The following is a 19,385-nucleotide window of genomic DNA, read 5'->3' as shown; positions in this document are numbered from 1 at the left end:
GAGCCTGCACTTCACGCCAGTCCAGCCGAGCCTGCAATTCACGCCAGTCCAGCCGAGCCTGCACTTCACGCCAGTCCAGCCGAGCCCGCACTTCACGCCAGATCTGCCGAAGCAAAGGCAGTTTGCGTCATGCCCGCCGCGCCTGAGATTGAGAGCGTCATACCCGCCGAGCCTGAGCCAGTTGTTGGCGTAGAGAGGCCAGATCCAGTTCCGAGTCCAGTTCTGAGTCCAGCCGAGCCCGCACTTCACGTCAGATCTGCCGAAGCCAAGGCAGTTTGCGTCATGCCCGCCGAGCCTGAGACAGTTGTTGGCCTAGAGAGGCCAGATCCAGTTCCGAGTCCAGTTCTGAGTCCAGCCGAGCCCGCACTTCACGCCAGATCTGCCGAAGCCAAGGCAGTTCGCGTCATGCCCGCCGAGCCTAAGACAGTTGTTGGTCCAGAGAGGCCAGATCCAGTTCCGAGTCCAGTTCCGAGTCCAGTTCCGAGTCCAGCCGAGCCCGCACTTCACGCCAGATCTGCCGAAGCCAAGGCAGTTCGCGTCATGCCCGCCGAGCCTGAGACAGTTGTTGGCCCAGAGAGGCCAGATCCAGTTCCGAGTCCAGTCCCGAGTCTAGTTTCGAGTCTAGTTCCGAGTCATGAAGTCGGCTGCCCTGTCGAGCAAGAGCCAGAGCCAGTCTTCGAGCAAGAGCCAGAACCAGTCTTCCCAAAGGCGTTTTCACCGCTGGTCCTGTCCAGCTCAGAGCCCTCGTCGCGGCTGGTCCTGTCCAGCCCAGAGCCGCCTTCGTCACTGGTCCTGTCCAGCCCAGAGCCACTTTCGCCCCCTGCCTCATCCAGCCCAGTGTCAAAACCTGAGAATTTCCCCTAGGAAATTTTTTTGGGGGGGGCTATAAGTCCTCTTCGCCATGGCCGTCCGAAGGGTCCTCACCGCCATGGCCACCCAAAGGGTCGTCACCGCCTTGGTCACCTGAAGGGTCTTCACCGCCATGGCCGCCCGAAGGGTCTTCTCTGCCATGGCCACCCAAAGGGTCCTCACCGCCTTGGTCACCTGAAGTGTCTTCACTGCCATGGACGCTCGAGGGTCCGACAGCTCTGTCGTGGCCACGCCCACAGCCTGTTCTGCCCTGGTTCCCTGAGCAGCCAGCTCCGCCCTGGAGGCTCCCTGTCCTGTGCAACCACGCCTTCATCTGCCTCCAGGGCGCCCACCCTCCCACCCCTTTGGATGTTATATGGCGCGAGGATGCGCCTTCGGGGAGGGGGGGAGTACTGTCACGTTTCCGTTGTGTTTGGACTGTGTTGTCATTGTTTTTAATTCACCTGTCTCACCTGTGCCCTGTTAATCACCTCATTTAGTTATCTCGTTTGTTTTGCCCCAGCTGTGTCTTATTTCCCTGATCTGTTTCCTTGTGTATTTAAGCCCTGTGTGTTCCTTCAGTCATGGTCGGTCGTTGTAGTGTCAAGGTTTGTGTTGAGTGTGCATGTAATCTGTGTTTGGGAATAAACCAGATGTATTGAAATCCTGTCTCCTCATCTTTAACCTGCAAAAACCTGACACAGGCGAGTGATGTATACGCAATTTCCCATGAAAATTGATCCTTCAAAAAATACTTATTTGATTAGTGCAAAATCTTAAATGTCTTTTCACATCATGATGTTTCTTATGGCTCCACCCTCCCAACACCATACCAACGTTTTGCACCATCCATAAAAAACAACAACAACATAACATTAAGGAAAACATTTAATAATTATTGCAGAATTGCCTAAATTCAAGTATGCAAAATATACTGTGTATAATACTGTGTATTAAATACAGTGTATGAGAGTAACTATTACAGCAGTATTTCATATGAGAAACATGCACACACCTGCTGATGGCCTAGGCTGGCCAGAATCCCATGGTGTCAATCCACTGCCTGCCTCTGAGTTCGATGTGTCGTCTTCACCTACATGTACAATCAGACATGGCATTGCCACATACCATTTTAAACCCTTTTGAAACTATTCTATAATAGCCTCTGATGCTTCTCTTCCTACAGTAGCATCTGTCTTGTGTATCTCCAAAAATATTTATTGATATGCACTGAATTCATGTAAAACTCATAAAAAAAATAAAATAATAATAATCTGTTGAAACTGTTTTTTGGCAGGTCCACACTGGTTGTCAAACTTGTCATGGTTATGACACTATCACTTGGTCAATTGGTCAGTGTAGGGCTCACGTAACTCTTTCATTAGAATCAAAATGTTTCAACATCTGCAATGTATTTGGATGCTAAACTATTCTTTATCATAGGCTTTGTACTTCACTCACTTTCCAATATCGACGGAGAAAATCATCCTCTTCACACGCACAAAAATTAGCTTGGAAACATCACAGTGGAGCGGTGCTTACTGTGAATGGTTCAAATTGTACTTCTGACTATTTAAACAGAGCAGTGTAATTTTTATATGTTAGGTTGACTATTTTATTATTACATTTTATTAAAGCTATAATGAACAGGCTGCGATGTCAAGATTGCTATTCTGGAATGTGTGTGTGTGTGTGGCGCGGGCGCGATTGAACAGTGGACACATAAAAACATAGTCCGTCATTTTGTTCATACAGGACATTTTTCAAACTGCAAAGTGTTCACTTATATTTGTGTACACTCGCAATAAAACACAACATTGTGCGTTTGTAAAATAAATTCAAGCAATCCGCCTCCCGAAAGGCACTAATTTTAAAATTAAACAAAAATTCTCATGGCTGCACGGGCATTCATTACGGTGCGCGTCCACGGCGAGGACGTTTTTAGTTCTTAGTGTTTTTAGTGTTTTTTAGTTCATTCCTACTTCCATAGGAATTAATTGAAAACGCTCGCTCTGCTCCGCATCATTATCAATGTCTGTGCAGACGAACATATTTTACTTTCGTTTTTAAGTTAGCGATTCAAAAGCCCCCAGCGGTGTCACACGTCGATTAATCGGTTGTAAAATATTTTCTCTGTCTCATACCTAGTATATTTTTATATAGATACAATAGGCCATACCTGATTTTGAACACAATAGGGCAGTATAGCACTATGTATGACTTGATTTTTTTTTTTTTTTTTACTTTACTGTTTTCAAACTTATAAATAATAAGTTAAATTATATAAATAAATAATAAATAATTCTTAAATAAATAAAAAAGAATAAAATGGGTTTAGTTGTGATATTTGTATTAGGGCTGAACGATATTCTGTTTTAACATCGACATCGCGATGTGCGCGTGAGCGATAGTCACATCGCCGGAACATGCGATGTTAAGGTTTGTAGTAGCACCACCAGGGTAGCACACAGTAAACACGAGTTTGTTGTATGGCTTGTTGCTGGGGTGACATGCACGTTCCGCGTGCCTGGACAGTGATTGGTTCGCTGTGCAGCTGCTGCTCACTGCTCACAGCCAACATCACTGCTAAAAATGCGCGACGAAGAGGATCCGCCGCAAAAAAATTATTTATTCGTACCAAACAGAAAGTCGAAATCATCTATTTGGGACTATTTCGGCTACAAAAAGGAGGATGTCGACCAAAAAGAGGTACTTTGCATGGAGTGTCGTAAAGTTGTGGCCACAAAAAAAGGAAACACCACCAATTTGTCTGATCACTTAAAACGGCACCACAAAGCTCTTTATGACGAATACAAAGTCAAATCTGGATGTCAACCAAAACAACCAAATATTTGCGATGCCTTTGCCAGTGCAACACCTTACCAGAAAGGCTCTCAACGACAGAAAGAAATAACAGACGCAATAATGTTTCATATTGCTAAAGATATGTTGCCATTAAATACCGTCGCCAAAGAGGGATTTAAGAAAATGATCCGAACGCTTGACAGGCGGTATGTTATACCATCCCGCACATATTTTTCCCAAGTTGCGATAAAAGAGCTGTATGAAAAATGCAAATCTAAGATTGAAGCAGAACTGTCGCACGTGGAATACTATGCAACTACAACAGACTTGTGGTCCAGCAGGACAACGGAGCCCTACATAAGTCTGACGGTCCATTTCATCACAGAGGACTTCGAGCTAAAAAGTCGCTGTTTGCAGACGGCATTTTTCAGCCGAGAATATCGCAGAGGCCCTGAGAGAAGCGGTGACCGCTTGGGGCTTAGACGAGACACGTCAAGTCTGTATAACAACAGATAATGCAGCGAACATGGTAAAAGCTGTCGATCTGAACAAGTGGACCAGACTACAGTGCTTCGGCCACAGACTGCATCTTGCAGTTGGTGAGTAATGACCATGATCTTTATCCTAAATAAATATACATTTGTACTCAGCTGTTTTACTTAATAACATGTCCTGAACAAAACTTGTAAAATGAATGTGTTGCATGTGTTGAGCTTTAAAACGTAAGAAAAAATACAGACACAAAACATTTAATTTTAAACAAGTTATTATTGAATCAGTGGCAAAAAATAGTTTTGAGTTTGAGCACATTTGAGGAGCTCTTTTCCAAAACGCGATAAATCCATTTCAGTAGTTTTCAGGAAAATTACATTATTACCTAGACCCACACATTTTGTGAATATTCAATTTATCCTGTTAAAATGTGTGTGTTTTTTTGTGTTTTTTTTTTTTTTGCTCAGTCTGAACATGTTGAATAATGATTATTAAATCAAACAACTATATTGTTGTTTTTCTTTTTCAAAACGCTATAAATCCATCCATTTTTTTCCAAAAATGAAAAAAAAAAATTATTTGTAATTTTTTTAAAGGCTTTTATTTTTCGTGTTCGCATTTATGAGGAAAACACAATGTTACGTATCAGTTCTCCATTACGGACGCGAGCGCTCTGAAAGCAGCACTAAGACTGATTTAAAACCTTCACAGAGACCTCAAACAGAAATCACAAAGCCTTTCTTTAAAGCGAATTTCGTTTTGTATTAATTGTATCTTAATTTCAATCAGTGTTTCGTTATCCAATTTCCTTTTAATAAATAAAAAGTAAATATAGCAGACAATTGATCACGACAGCGCCTGAACTGGAACTTAAACTATCATCCATGAACCGAAACCCAGCGTATAAGGTAGCCTACTCGCCTCACACACCTAAAAAAATAGAAATATATCTATTATCTACAGAAATCTCTACTTTTAAATAGAACCATTCAAAACAAAATAAAACTATGTAATTCGTATGAAATGTGCATTTCTCTCTGGCGCGTTCACTACTGCGAAGATCGCGAGTCAGTATCGTATAGTAACTTCATCTTTGCAGCCCACACAGAAAACACTTGTTTATTAATAAAAAATTAAAATGTCTCATTGCAATATTTTACAAAAATATGGAAGAATATTTGACATATTTATACTTTTGCTGGTTCTTTGTGACAGCTTTTAGGTGCCGTTTACATGAACGCGTCACTGCATTAGCACCGAGAGAGAGAGAGAGAGAGAGAGAGAGAGAGAGAGAGAGAGAGAGAGAGAGAGAGAGGATTGCGTAGAACGTTCACCGAATTCTGATTAGTCGAGAGGATTTATCGCGTTTAGGCTAAAAATAGGTTCGGCGCATATTGGGGTTTGAAAAGAAACTGCATCTTGCAGTACATTTTAAACAAGGAAATTATTATTATCGTTTATCGCGTTTTGGAAAAGAGCTATTCATTTATTGTTTAAATTAAAACTGTGCTTCAATGATTAAAGTTTGCAATGTTTTTTTTTTTGTTTTCTCCGCTTAGAAAATGCAGTGAAAAAGGATGGCCGCATTGATCGTGCTGTAGGAGTCTGCAAGAAGCTGGTGAGCCACTTCTCTCACAGCTGGAAGGCCAGCGATGCCCTGGCAAAAGTCCAGAAGGAGCTCAATCTACCATCACATTGTCTCATCTCAGAATGCCAAACAAGATGGGGTTCCAGACAGATGATGATCAGCAGGATATTAGAGCAGCAGCAGGCTTTAACTCAGGTCTTGTCTGCAGACAAGAAGTTGCGGCATCTAATTCCAACCTGGCAAGATATAGATGTCCTGGAATCTGTAAGCAAGTCACTGGGCCCAATGCTGGATTTCACTGATGCACTTTCAGGGGATGAATACGTCAGTGTCTCCTTTGTAAAGCCAGTTCTTCAGCTCTTCAACACTTCACTACTGGAAATGCGAGAGGAAGACACAGACCTGACCAAGAACATAAAGAAGAAGATGCTGGACTACCTCAACGAGAAATACGAAGATGATGATACTCAGAAGCTGCTAGATATGGCATCTTTTTTGGACCCCCGGTTCAAGATGGACTTCATCAGTGCAGACAAGACTCAAGTTAAGGCCAGAGTGGCATCAGAGATGATGGAATGCCAGGAGAAATCAAGCTGCAGCACTGACATGGAGCCCAACGTTACCAGTGCACCCCAGGCAAAGAAAGCAAAGAAGTCATTGGGAAGCTTCTTTAAACAGAGTGAAACTGCAGCAAAGGGTGATTCCTCTCTGACCCTAAAGGATGCTTTGGAAGCAGAGTTAAACACCTACCTGCTAACACCTCCAATAGACAAAGAGGAGGATCCACTTGCATGGTGGAAAGTACACAAACTAAGCTTTCCTCGTCTCGCCAGACTTGCCCGCAAATACCTGTGTATTCCTGAGACAAGCTCGCCGTCGGAGAGACTTTTCAGTACTAGTGGCAACATCGTCACTTGCCAACGAACCTGTCTTAAGCCTGCAAAGGTTGATAGACTTGTGTTCTTAGCTAAAAACCTTGAGTAAGCAAAGCATACAGCATACATAAGCATGCATGATCATGATCATGCAAAAGAATACTCAGTTTAGAAGTTTAATTTCATTTTGTTTAGCCATGATTATGATGATGACCAACACTGTTTTACTTTGGCACTTTTGCTAAGAAAAGTTGACTTAAAAACAAAAGATTGTCAACCAAAATGCTTATAAGTTTTTTTAATAAAAATTATATTTATTTTAAGTTATGTTATGAACCAATCGGGGGGTTGGTGTTGTAAAGCTGCTGTTTAAACGTGTTCGGCTTTTCTGTTTACAGAAGTATGTTCTCTAATCTGTTTAGAAGATTTAATACAAAATATATTAAAGTTTTATTTCATTTTGTTTATTTCATGATTATGATGACCAACACCAACACTGTTTTACTTTGACACTTTAGTTAAGAAAAGTTGACTTAAAAGATTGTGAACCAAAATGCTTCTTATAATTTGTTTTATAAAAAAATTATTTATTTTAAGTTATATTGTTGTAAACCAATCAGGGGGGTTGGTGTAAAGCTGCTGTGTTCTGCTTTTGTGTTTACAGAAATGTTCTAATTTTGGAATAAAATATTAAGTGACCTTTTTGTCACTTGTAATGAAGCTTGCTTATTAGTGAAATTATTAATATCATGGAATGGTAATTATTGACTTTAGCCTGGATTTATGGCTCTCAATATCACAATATATATCGTTGGGGGAAAAAATATCGCAATGTAATTTTTTCCCAATATCGTGCAGCCAGGGCAGGACTTAGGGTGGTGGGGGCCCCTGGGCTTGAGTCACTTTCGGGCCCTACCTTCTATACATTACTTTAAATAGAACAAAATGATACATACACAAGCTATGTATTAGAGCTACACAATTCTGGATAAACTGAGAATAAAAATAGAGATCACGATTCTGAACAAACAACTAGGCTAAACAAAATAACATAATTTATGTTAATTGCTGAAGTCTATTAAAAATGTTTAATTAATCTGAATTATTTTTAAAAAAAACTTGGGTTTGAATGAATGATTCAATTCCTCAATCAAATACACTTGTTTCATAGATGAATCAGCATTTTTGAACGAAGCTCCTGAATGAACGATTCAATGACAAATGTTTTTTAAAAGTCATTTGTCGCCATCTGGTGGTGTAACAATATAATCGATCCAATCGTTATTTGAAGTGCAAAGCTACTTTCAAAAGGTGACTGGTACCATAGACAGTGTTACATGTTAAAAAAAACGTAATAATTTATTTATATGACCACTGATTGATGCTTGAAAAAGTTTTTTCCAATAAATAAATAATGATTAAAAAAGTTCAAAGTGATCATGTTTATTGCAATGCACAAATGTCTTGGTCAGAATGAGAATAAAACACTTATTTACCTGGAAAACATTATGTTTTGATTGTGGCATTTCTTTGAGATTTAGAATCCAGTATTCCTATAGGCTAATTATTGTTTCTTTTATGAATTTAATAAAGAACTCTGTCTCATATTCTGTCCATACGATCCATGTAGGCTACTTTTGTGTCCATTCGTTTTTCCTTTTTTAACCCGTAATTGAAAAACGAAAAATGAACGGTTGTTGTCTTTTTAAAACGCAAAGTTGAACACCAACATTTTAATTTGAACTGGCTACACCAACTGCTGCGCAAAAAAGTAAATATCGACGAATTTTCAGATTTCTGTTTATGACTTTTTGCCCCTTTATTAAACATTTAAAATATTCACAAATTAATATGGAAAACATGTCGATTTTACTGGTTTTCTAAGGCCAAATTAGAACCTGGAATTGGTGTTTTTCCCGCAGTGCTGGATGAGAAGAGCCATTAATATTAGCCTATTAAAAAACTATTGTTTTGGCTAAAATCACATCTCCATCTCCGCTGTTAAGCAGATGCGCTTTCAGAGAGAAATGCTCCTTTCATACAGATTAATCAGAAATTATTCGCTTTCGATTCGAATTTGTTCGTTTTAAAGTGGACATTTCAAGCTTTAGCCTACATAGGCTATTTTGTTTCAGTTCTCGCGCTCCAGTTTACGGAGATCAAGAAAGTGCGTCTGGTTGTTTTCTTTTATTTTACAAAAACACGTTTTCTTGTTATTGTGAGTTTACACAAATAAAAGTAGTTGAGAATAATGTATTATTATTTACTGTATGACCAGAAATGATAGAGTATTTTAAGTTGTTTCCAATGTTGGAAAATGCAAGTGTTCGCGGCGCGCCCGCGCCTCCGTGTCATGCAGTGCGCGCTCCACACAGCTTTGTTCCTTTTTTGCATAAAAGCGTCTGCTAAATATAGCCTATTAGATATTATAATTAAATAATATAAAATTATTATTATTTGCGTAGCTATACATGGACCTCAAACACACCGCGTCTTCTAAGTCAGGTGACTGTAATGCGCAAAAACTGTTTCCATTGCAGTTTAGCGAAATATTCCTTTTTCGAATTGCCTGAAAAACCACCTCATGCGAGCGTAAAAAAATTTTTTTGCGATAAACGGGAGTTTTTGCGAAATTGACGTGTTTCCATTGTGCTTATTTTCAATTCGCAATTTCAATTTGCGCAATTTGAAGGGTAGGCCTAATGGAAACGCGGCTACTGTCTAATGCAGACAGGTTTTTTCAACGGTTCGGCAGTAAACGAGGCTCTAAGTAACTGCCAATAACCAATCAGCAAACCTCAAGATGACTGACATTTAATTTAGCTAATTAAATTACATTTTTCATTGCAGGGCAGGGCCAGGTAACAATGCTAGACCAATCAACAAACTTTAAATGAAAAATTAAATGACTGACATATTATTGAAAAAAATCAAACGTAAACCGGCGGGGCCCCCTATTGGGCGGGGCCCATGGGCTTGAGCCCAGTCAAGCCCAATGGTAAGTCCGGCCTTGCGTGCAGCCCTAATTTGTATACATTTATATAGAAATAAATGGTGTATAATTACATTTTTAGAAGATATGAGGCTTTTAGTGTTTCCTTTTTGGACATTATTTTAATCCCTCTCTATAGCAAAACCGTTTGAGATGTTTAATATCCATTCACAATTTAGCATCTTTAATGTATTTTCATCATGTTGAAAAAGTTTGGTGGTCGGAGCTAATGACTGTAAATTAGAAAGTTGTCCGGCTCGATGAGAACAATAAACGTCTTGATTTTTGTTACTGTATGTAAAACTAACCCCCCCCCCCCCCCCCCCCACACACACTTTTGTCAAAAGCATTTTGAAAGTGACACACTTCCTGCTGCCCGTTGGTGGCGCTATTAATTTGACTCACAATAGTTGCATCCATGTGATTGGCCTCTTACAATGAACACACTGCTTGAAGTTTCACCAAGATCAGTTAATGTACGCTGAAGTTATAATACACTTCCTGTGTCCCTTATTCGCCATAAATTAGTTTCCTCGCCACTGCCAAAGCGTTCGAGATATCAAAAATCTGTCCGCAATTTAGCATCCTCAATGTCTTAATGTTGACCGAGTTTGGTGGCGATTGGATGAATTTCCTAGAAGGGGTATTTCAAATTCCACAGCAAGCGTTTTCCAAACAACCCATAATAGCCGACTTCCTGTTGGGATGGCGTAAAACTTGACAAAGGGAAAGTTGTTTGGCCCGATGAGATCTATATGTGTACTGAGTTTCATATTAATGGCCGCGGGTTCTGAGTGCAAAGTTTCAAGAGTTTTTGAGCATGTTAAGGGCCCCAAAAGTGCCCGAAAGGTTGAAAGAAAAATAATAATAAAGAATCCTAAGGAAAACAATAGGGCCTTCGCCCTTTCAGGGCTTGGGCCCTAATAACATAAAACAGTTATTTTAAAGTGTAATAATATTTAACAATATTACAGTTTTTACTGTATTTTTGATCAAATAAATGCAGCCTTCATGAGCAGAAGAGACGTATTTTAAGAACTTTAAAACTGACCCCAAAAAACAAAAAAGCATTTGCTACCTCTCTATATCAGATCCCAAGACAATTAATTAGTAAAAAAACATTAGAAATAGTTATTTAAAATGGGACAAGTGACCTATTGAGAGAGGACTATGACAATTTTCTACAAAAAACTTCAAGTTCAGGTAGACATGCTTACCAGGCTTGACACAGTTTATTGGCGGGGTTCCAGGTGGAGTTCGGGTTCCCAGTATCTCCTGCCCCTTACTGTCCACACACCAGCAGTAACCTGTGGACGACCAGCACTGCCGAGGCCTGTACTGACCCTCCTCATTACACTGAGGGATGAAAGCTCCAGGCAGGTGAGAACTGTCTCTCTGCTCCTCACACTGGGTCTTGGGACGACCTTCAAGGTAAACGTACCAGCGATTATAGAATTTACTTGGAGGGTTAGTTCTCCAAAAAGTTCTTCCAAGTCACCCTCATGTTGTTCCAAAACTTTCGTTCAACTTCGGAACAACCAATGAGGTTCATTCGACTCACAATATTTATATCCATGAGATCGGCCTCATACATATATATATATAAAAGACAGAAAATATTACTTGACTTACCTTATTCTGATTTTATGATACACTCAAAATATTCCACAACAAATCCTTTAAATTTAATGTAAAAATAAAAACGAAAGTAAGCAGTGTTGGGCTGACATTACCCTCAACATTTGCAATCAATGTATTTGTATGCTAAACTATTCTTTATTATAGGCTTTGTACTTCACTCGTGTTCCAATATCGACGGAAAAAATCATCCTCTTCACACGTGCAAAAATGTGCTTGGAAAAATCACAGTGGAGCTCTGCTTACTGTGGATGTACGAATTGTACTACTGACTATTTAAACAGAGCAGTGTAATTTTTATATGTTAGGTTGACTATTTTATTATTATATTTTATTAAGGCTATAATGAACAGGCGGCGATGTCAAGTTTGCAATGCTGGAATATGTGTGTGATTTAACAGTAGACACATAAAAACATACTCTGTAATTTTGTTCATTCAGGACATCATTCAAACTGCAAAGTGTTCACTTATATTTATGTACACTCGCAATAAAACACAACATTGTGCTTTTGTAAAATAAATTCAAGCAATCCGCCCCCAAAAATGGCGTTAATTTTAAAATTAAACTAAAAGCTCATGGCTAAACAGGCATTCATAACTGTGTGCGCCCACAGCGAGGAACGAGCAGAACAGAGCGAACGTTTTTTAGTTCATTCCTACTTCCATAGGAATTCATTGAAAATGGCTGGATTGGACTACACCCCTCTACTTCTTTCTTTAATGACGTCAGTAAAACCGTTTTTTGACTAACCTCCGCCCACAGGAATACAGGCGTATTGATGGCGAAATGTCAACAGACGTGGTTGATGTTTATCTAACGTTAATCGGATACCGCAAAAGTTTAATTCGAAGTTGTTAGTTTGCTCTGTCCATTTCACCACGGACTGTTTTTCTAACCTGGGATAATACAGTATCAAGCAGGCTTCTCTCAGCGTCTCTTACTGACGAAGGGGGCAATTTCAACTATATTCCAGCAAGCGGTAAGTAGTGATTTACTATGGAAGTAGCGATCAACTTCACATCGTTTCTCTTAGTAGGATGAAAATAATCTTACTTAAACTGTGATTAATATATACAGAAAGCGATCAAAGAACAATCCCTTTCCAATCGCCCAAGCTGTCAATCACACAGCGCGAGTTTATCTGGACACTTGCCAAAACTCTTTATGAAATCAATGACGCTGTTACACTGCACAACGAAGCTCTTACTGTATTTATATACCTCATGTTTGCATTGGTGAAATCATTAGTGAGAGTGCAGAAACTGCATTGCAATGATAAGATCTTCATTCACGCGATCAGCAGGCTGTCATCTGCTCAATGCTCATCACTGCAACCTTTTATGTGATTGAAATATATCTAAATACTTAAAAAACTTCTCACGATTCGTTAATCCCGATAGCTGTAATAGTAAAAACGTATAATAGCTGTAATAGTAAAAGTTTTCCAGATAGTTCTACATGTAATGCCAGATATTTCATATGCAAGCATGTCAGCCAATCACAGCAGAGGGCGTTTACGCTGAAGTCTCACAGCAGACACGCCCCTTCAAACAGAGCGTTCAGATCAGGGGATGGAATCAGGCTAGGAAATATGCATTTTATTTCTAAATTATATTAAAAAAAAAATCTAGAAAACATACTAACATTATAAGGGCACCCCAGGAAACATTATAAAATAATAAAATAATCCATGGAATGGGACCTTTAAAGTCTGTGCAGACGTCTGTATCTTACTTTAAGTTAGTGATTTAAAAGCCCCCAGCGGTGTCACACGTCGATTAACCGGTGGGAAAATTTTCCCACAGTCACATCCCTAATATATATTTATATATAAATACAATAGGCCTACCTGAAAGAGAATTTAGCTTGCCCGACCAGAGTAGCCTGATTAGAACGTCAATGACAAAAAAATAACTTGGGAATCACTAAAACGAGAGATTATTCTAATTTTATTACATTCATTTTAAGTTGCAATCAACAGTTGATAATAAATGTATTACTGATCAATGGTAACAAGGTTGCGCTGCTGAGGCTCGTGCAGCTTCTCCAGGAGAAATGTAAACAAATGAGTGCAGCACACAAAAAAGAAACCCAGTTAACAACATACTGATTATAAAAATTACAAATATGGAGTTTTTATTTATTTTATAACATATGATAGAGTTAAGCAACCTCACTTGACGAGACAGAAAATATTACTTGTCTTGCCTTATTCTGATTTGATGATACACTCAAAATATTCCACAACAAATCTTTAAATGTAATGTAAAAATAAGAACGAAAGTAAGCAGTGTTGGTCTCACGTAACCCTCTCATTAGAATCAAAATGTTTCAACATTTGCCATGTATTTGGATGCTAAATTCTTTATTATAGGCTTTGTACTTCACTTGTGTTCCAATATCGACGGAAAAAAATCATCCACATACCTAGTTTATTTTTATATAGATACAATAGGCCTACCTGATTTTGAACACAAGAGGGCAGTATAGCACTATAAATAACATGATTTATTTATTTTTTGGACAAAAATAAAACATTCTGGCTGTTTTTAAACAAAACAATTCTTAAATTGAAAAAAAAAAGAATAAAATGGGTTTTGTTCTGATATTTGTATAATTTTATATAGAAATAAATGGTGTTTAATTATATTTTTAGAAGATATGAGGCTTTTAGTGTTTCCTTTTTTGACATTACTTTAATCCCTCGCCATAGCAAAACCGTTTGAGATAAATTCCACAGCATGCGTTTTTCAAACAACCCATAATAGCCGACTTCCTAATAACTTAGAGTGCGGAAGTTGTTCGGCCCGATGAGATCTATATGTGTACCGAGTTTCATATTAATTCATCCAAGCGTGTTTGATATATGGACCAAGTTTTCGGACCCCGTTCAAGGGGGCGCTGTCAAGCCCCCCTGCCACGCCCGGGTACCAGCTTCAGTCCGGCCCTGATGGCCGCGGGTATCTGACCTGTGTGCAAAGTTTCAAGAGTTTTCGAGCATGTTAAGGGCCCCAAAAGTGCCCGAGAAGTAGAAAAAAATAATAATAACAAATAATCCTAACGCAAACAATAGGGCCTTCGCCCTTTCAGGGCTTGGGAAATAATAAATATACTATAGATTTAACATGCGTATTTGTTTATTGTCAACAAATACAAATATAAAATACATTCATAAGAATCAATAACGTTAGCTGATATAATTGTTGTTGTTTTATTGTCTAAATGTTATCATAATAATTAAGAAACAAACTCAGGTTTACTTTAGTGCACATACTCTATTAGATCATTCTTCTGATTAGTCATTACAGAGTCCCAGGTGTGCTATAGTTCATGTTAAAATAACAGTAATGATGTGAAACGTGGAATAATGCTCTTACCTGAAGCAGTCAAAGCTATGAGAAGACAGAGAGACAGGTAGACAGTCCAGGCCGCCATTGTTTCTCTGAATACTGAAACAGAAATATACAGAATTAATTATTACAAAGTTTTGTATTTTTGTGACACGAACCAGTTCAGTAGTTCAATGTCAACGTCTGGATATTGTGTTGTTGAGCGGAGCCCTGGTTCATCTTTTTATTTTTTTTTATTTTTTTATATAGGATATATATATATATATATATATATTTTTTTTTTTTATTAGATATAAAGAAACACAAGTTAACAAATATAAAATTATCAACATGAAAACACGAAACGGAACATACACCAGAGGAGAGAAAAAAAAAAGAAAGAATGGTTCATCTTTTTATATACTGGAGGGGAGTGTGTTCATCAGCATCATCCATCACATACTCTTCCTGTGCAAACACTGTTTTTGTATAGTTTGTTCTATGTGTATTTTATGTGTGTTCTCGGTATGGATACAGAATAAATGAATAGATATTATTCATCTATTCTGTAATTGCATCAGTGTGCATGTTTTATGTACATGGTTTATTTCTCACACTCTTCATAAGATGCTCTTTGTTCACCTGGAATGAATGGAGGATTGTTGCTGTCATCAGCAAATATGTACAAATATTTACACTGTAAAACCTTGCTGTAAAAAAAAGGCCAAATTCTGACCGTAACATATCATTTTCCATTAACACTGTACTGAGATCAATGAACCGTAGATACCGTAGAAAACAATGAATTCTGGGTAATATTTGTTGTTTTCAAGAAAGTAGCCTACTGGAATATACTGTGAATGGTAAGACTTTTGAATACTGTTCCTTCATTAATGAATAACTACACAGCAACAAATGAGTAATGCACTATTGACATTCTAATAACTCTGCTGAATGTGGTAGGTCACTATTAGCTAACAAAGATGGTCAGGTGATACATCACTCATCATCATAAAGGAAAATTGACTAATGTGATCAAAAGTTGTTGCTTGTTATTAATAGATTTTCAGCAGCAATGCTTTCTTGTCAGATATCAAACATTCTGAATTTAATTAATTATTTCATAAAAAAAGAAAAAAACTTTAGATACACACACAAACGTCAAGAATCAGCATATGAATCTCAATACGTATTATGCTGCTGTAATTATTTATCTGTAGTGGTTGAAGACGAGTGTCATTAGTGTTTGTTTTTGTGTTATTTATGTTTTATACATGTCATATTGTGAGAAATAACAGTATTAAGGCCCGTTCACACCAAGAAACAGGAATACAGCTTTCCTGAAGCTCAAACAGTAGAGCGTTGGCACTTGCAACACCAAAGTCACGGGTTCGATTCTCAGGGAAAGCAAAAACTGATAAGAATGTAAATGTGTACCTTGAAATGCAATGTAAGCATCTGCCAAATGCATAAATATATATATACAGTGAGGAAAATAAGTATTTGAACACCCTGCTATTTTGCAAGTTCTCCCACTTGGAAATCATGGAGGGGTCCGAAATTGTCATTGTAGGTGCATGTCCACTGTGAGAGACATAATCTAAAAAAAAAAATCCAGAAATCACAATATATGATTTTTTAACTATTTATTTGTATGATACACCTGCAAATAAGTATTTGAACACCTGTCTATCAGCTAGAATTCTGACCCTCAAAGACCTGTTAGTCTGCCTTTAAAATGTCCACCTCCACTCCATTAATTATCCTAAATTAGATGCACCTGTTTGAGGTCGTTAGCTGCATAAAGACACCTGTCCACCCCTTACAATCAGTAAGAATCCAACTACTAACATGGCCAAGACCAAAGAGCTGTCCAAAGACACTAGAGACAAAATTGTACACCTCCACAAGGCTGGAAAGGGCTACGGGGAAATTGCCAAGCAGCTTGGTGAAAAAAGGTCCACTGTTGGAGCAATCATTAGAAAATGGAAGAAGCTAAACATGACTGTCAATCTCCCTCGGACTGGGGCTCCATGCAAGATCTCACCTCGTGGGGTCTCAATGATCCTAAGAAAGGTGAGAAATCAGCCCAGAACTACACGGGAGGAGCTGGTCAATGACCTGAAAAGAGCTGGGACCACCGTTTCCAAGGTTACTGTTGGTAATACACTAAGACGTCATGGTTTGAAATCATGCATGGCACGGAAGGTTCCCCTGCTTAAACCAGCACATGTCAAGGCCTGTCTTAAGTTTGCCAATGACCATTTGGATGATCCAGAGGAGTCATGGGAGAAAGTCATGTGGTCAGATGAGACCAAAATAGAAGTTTTTGGTCATAATTCCACTAAACGTGTTTGGAGGAAGAAGAATGATGAGTACCATCCCAAGAACACCATCCCTACTGTGAAGCATGGGGGTGGTAGCATCATGCTTTGGGGGTGTTTTTCTGCACATGGGACAGGGTGACTGCACTGTATTAACAAGCAGAATCACTGAAGGAAAGAAGAGAACAGAAAAAGAGACAAGCAGAAACACAAGAACTGTCACATTCTGGAGGTTTAAATTGCTGGGTAAGAAATGTTGGTAGATTTGAGGGTAACAGGAGGGTTAAATGTGGTTAAACCGTTTATTCAAAAAAAAATTGTTAGCTAAAAATGAAATAAAATATGACCTGTTGGTGGCGCTAGTGAGTTTGAGTGACTAATAAATTTGGTTAGATTATTTTTCAGAAACTGCCCTTATAACTGCCAAATTTCGTAACATGTTATCGTACAGTTCTGCCTGTCAGTGGCAAAGAGAGCAGAATAATAAGAAAATGTACAGATACAATATATGTCAATGCATCTTTGGTGAATGGCCTCTAATACTGTAATTCAACTCTTAAGGATAAGATATGTGTTTATTGCTTTGTTTATTGATATTGTTTTTGCTGACTTTGTTGTGTTGTTTGTTCATTCTCATGGGCTTAATACTTTTTTTAACAACTACAGTAAATAAATGGCTTTTATTGAAACAATATTTTAGTTTATCTATTTATGGAGCAAGTGGTGTTTTGTTGTTGTCTCGTTAAAGTTGCGTCTTCAGATTCTGTGCTCCTATTGGTTTTTGATGTGATGTTTGTCAAAGAAGTCACACTGCAGTACTGTGTCTCAAAACTTCTGACACTGCCAGAATTTCATCGGAGGTAAAACTTGATCACAATGGTCATTAATCAGCTTTCGGCGAACATGTCAAACTAGTGATGGAAGACTTGAGATTTTTGCCTAGGATGAAAAGAATCGCTTAGGATTCACAAAAGTTGCCCAAATATTGGCCAAAATCATACAGTGTGAACCAGGCTTAACTCTTTCCAACTAACTGATGCAGACAGAGCATGATTCAGGAGACCAAGTTATAATAAAAATTAACATTTATTGTGTTTATTGAATAATCTTCATCTGACTAGCACAAATTCAACATCTGTTATTCAAGCAAAGCAAAAGCAATGGAAACTGCTACACAACATTGTCATTCGCTTATATCTAACTTACTTACTAAGACAATACAGCACACAACATAAGATTACAGTAATAGGAAAAAAAAACAAGAAATCAATACAGATCTTTAAATCATTTACGTCACAATTACATAACCAAATTATTTTCGAAGAATAAAAAAAAAAGTTGGTAATTAAGTGTGGAAGTGAAGTAAACAATGTAAGGATGTAAATTCAAAGCACTCAGCATACATTTTGAAGTATTACTTTAGTTCAAGCGGTACAGCAAGGCTTTAGTAATGCCAAGATCATGGGATCAAATAACAGGGAATACAAAAAGTAATGGCAGTGCCGTTCTGACCAATTTTCTGCCTAATGTGAATTTCTCCTTCAGTGGGATTGAGTTCGCTCAATTGTTATCCTGTCAGTTTTGTTCCAGCCTAGAAAAAGCCCTCATACTGATTGCTTGGAGACATTATTGTCACTTTTATATATTTATTTATACAATACAGATTGCAGTTTCAGAGTAGCTTTACCGTGATATTCCATACATTATGCAAAGGCCCGTTGTCTTTGAGCATCCGCATGTAGATATAGCTGATTTCCCGAAAGCCACTGAACAATTCAGCTCACTTCTTTTTCCAGAGCTTTCCAACTTGTACACAGTCTCACACCAGAGATTTTTCTGCTCTTTTCTTGTCTTGACAGCAGTGACTTTAAACGTCTCATATGGAGGAATCAGCACCTCTTTCTGTTCAGGATACTTGGAGTATTTGATCACATTAACACCGTTGCAAGTTTTGATTTCAAAACAAGATTTAGTTCCAAAACCCTGTGCTACTTTACGATCAAGAGAGGATGAAGCAAACGAGCCGAAACGAATCTCTGTGCCTGTGACATTCTTATCAAATTCAGCTTTTGTACCACGATATGTTGACTTGCATTCCTTTTGTTTTTTAGTCAATATCTGTATTGCATCTGTTAGCAAAAATTGAAGTGAATACCATTTGAATGTCCGGTTTCTGTAGTTTTGTTTACCATTATAAACAGCCATTTCAAGATTGCTATATATGCTAGAATTAAGGTTAGTGTACACATACAAGGCAATAGAATGATTCTTTGTCAATTTATCTTCTGGTGCTCTGGCATTCTTTTCACCTTCTTGCCAAGCCCTTTTAAATTCAGCTGAGTTATTGATTTCCTTCTTTAGATATTTATTCCTCACCAAATATGCCATTTTTTTCCCACAGGCCATATACTGATCATCAACTGAATTCGGTGCCATATCCAATGGATATATCTGTCCTTCAACAGCAGCAGCAGCAGCTCTGTGATCCTG

General features: G+C 38.3%; 1 protein-coding gene across 1 annotated transcript in view; it reads right to left on the bottom strand.

The window, feature by feature from the left end:
• The window catches only part of LOC311287150 (galactose-specific lectin nattectin-like), a 37,156-nt gene that overhangs the window by 4,074 nt on the left and 13,697 nt on the right, over nucleotides 1-19,385 (bottom strand). The window contains exons 2-4 of the mRNA XM_084403782.1: nucleotides 14,620-14,691; nucleotides 10,819-11,025; nucleotides 1,865-1,942 (exon numbers count right to left, since the gene is read on the bottom strand). Of these exons, the coding sequence (XP_084259908.1) occupies nucleotides 1,865-1,942; nucleotides 10,819-11,025; nucleotides 14,620-14,677 (343 nt within the window). The 5' untranslated portion in view covers nucleotides 14,678-14,691. The remainder of the gene's footprint in view (nucleotides 1-1,864; nucleotides 1,943-10,818; nucleotides 11,026-14,619; nucleotides 14,692-19,385) is intronic.

This window comes from Rutilus rutilus (assembly GCF_951802725.1).
Source record: "Rutilus rutilus genome assembly, chromosome: 1".
NCBI lineage: Eukaryota > Metazoa > Chordata > Actinopteri > Cypriniformes > Leuciscidae > Rutilus > Rutilus rutilus.
The sequence above is the reverse complement of the archived record's forward strand: the minus strand, read 5'-3'. Positions and strand labels throughout refer to the sequence as shown.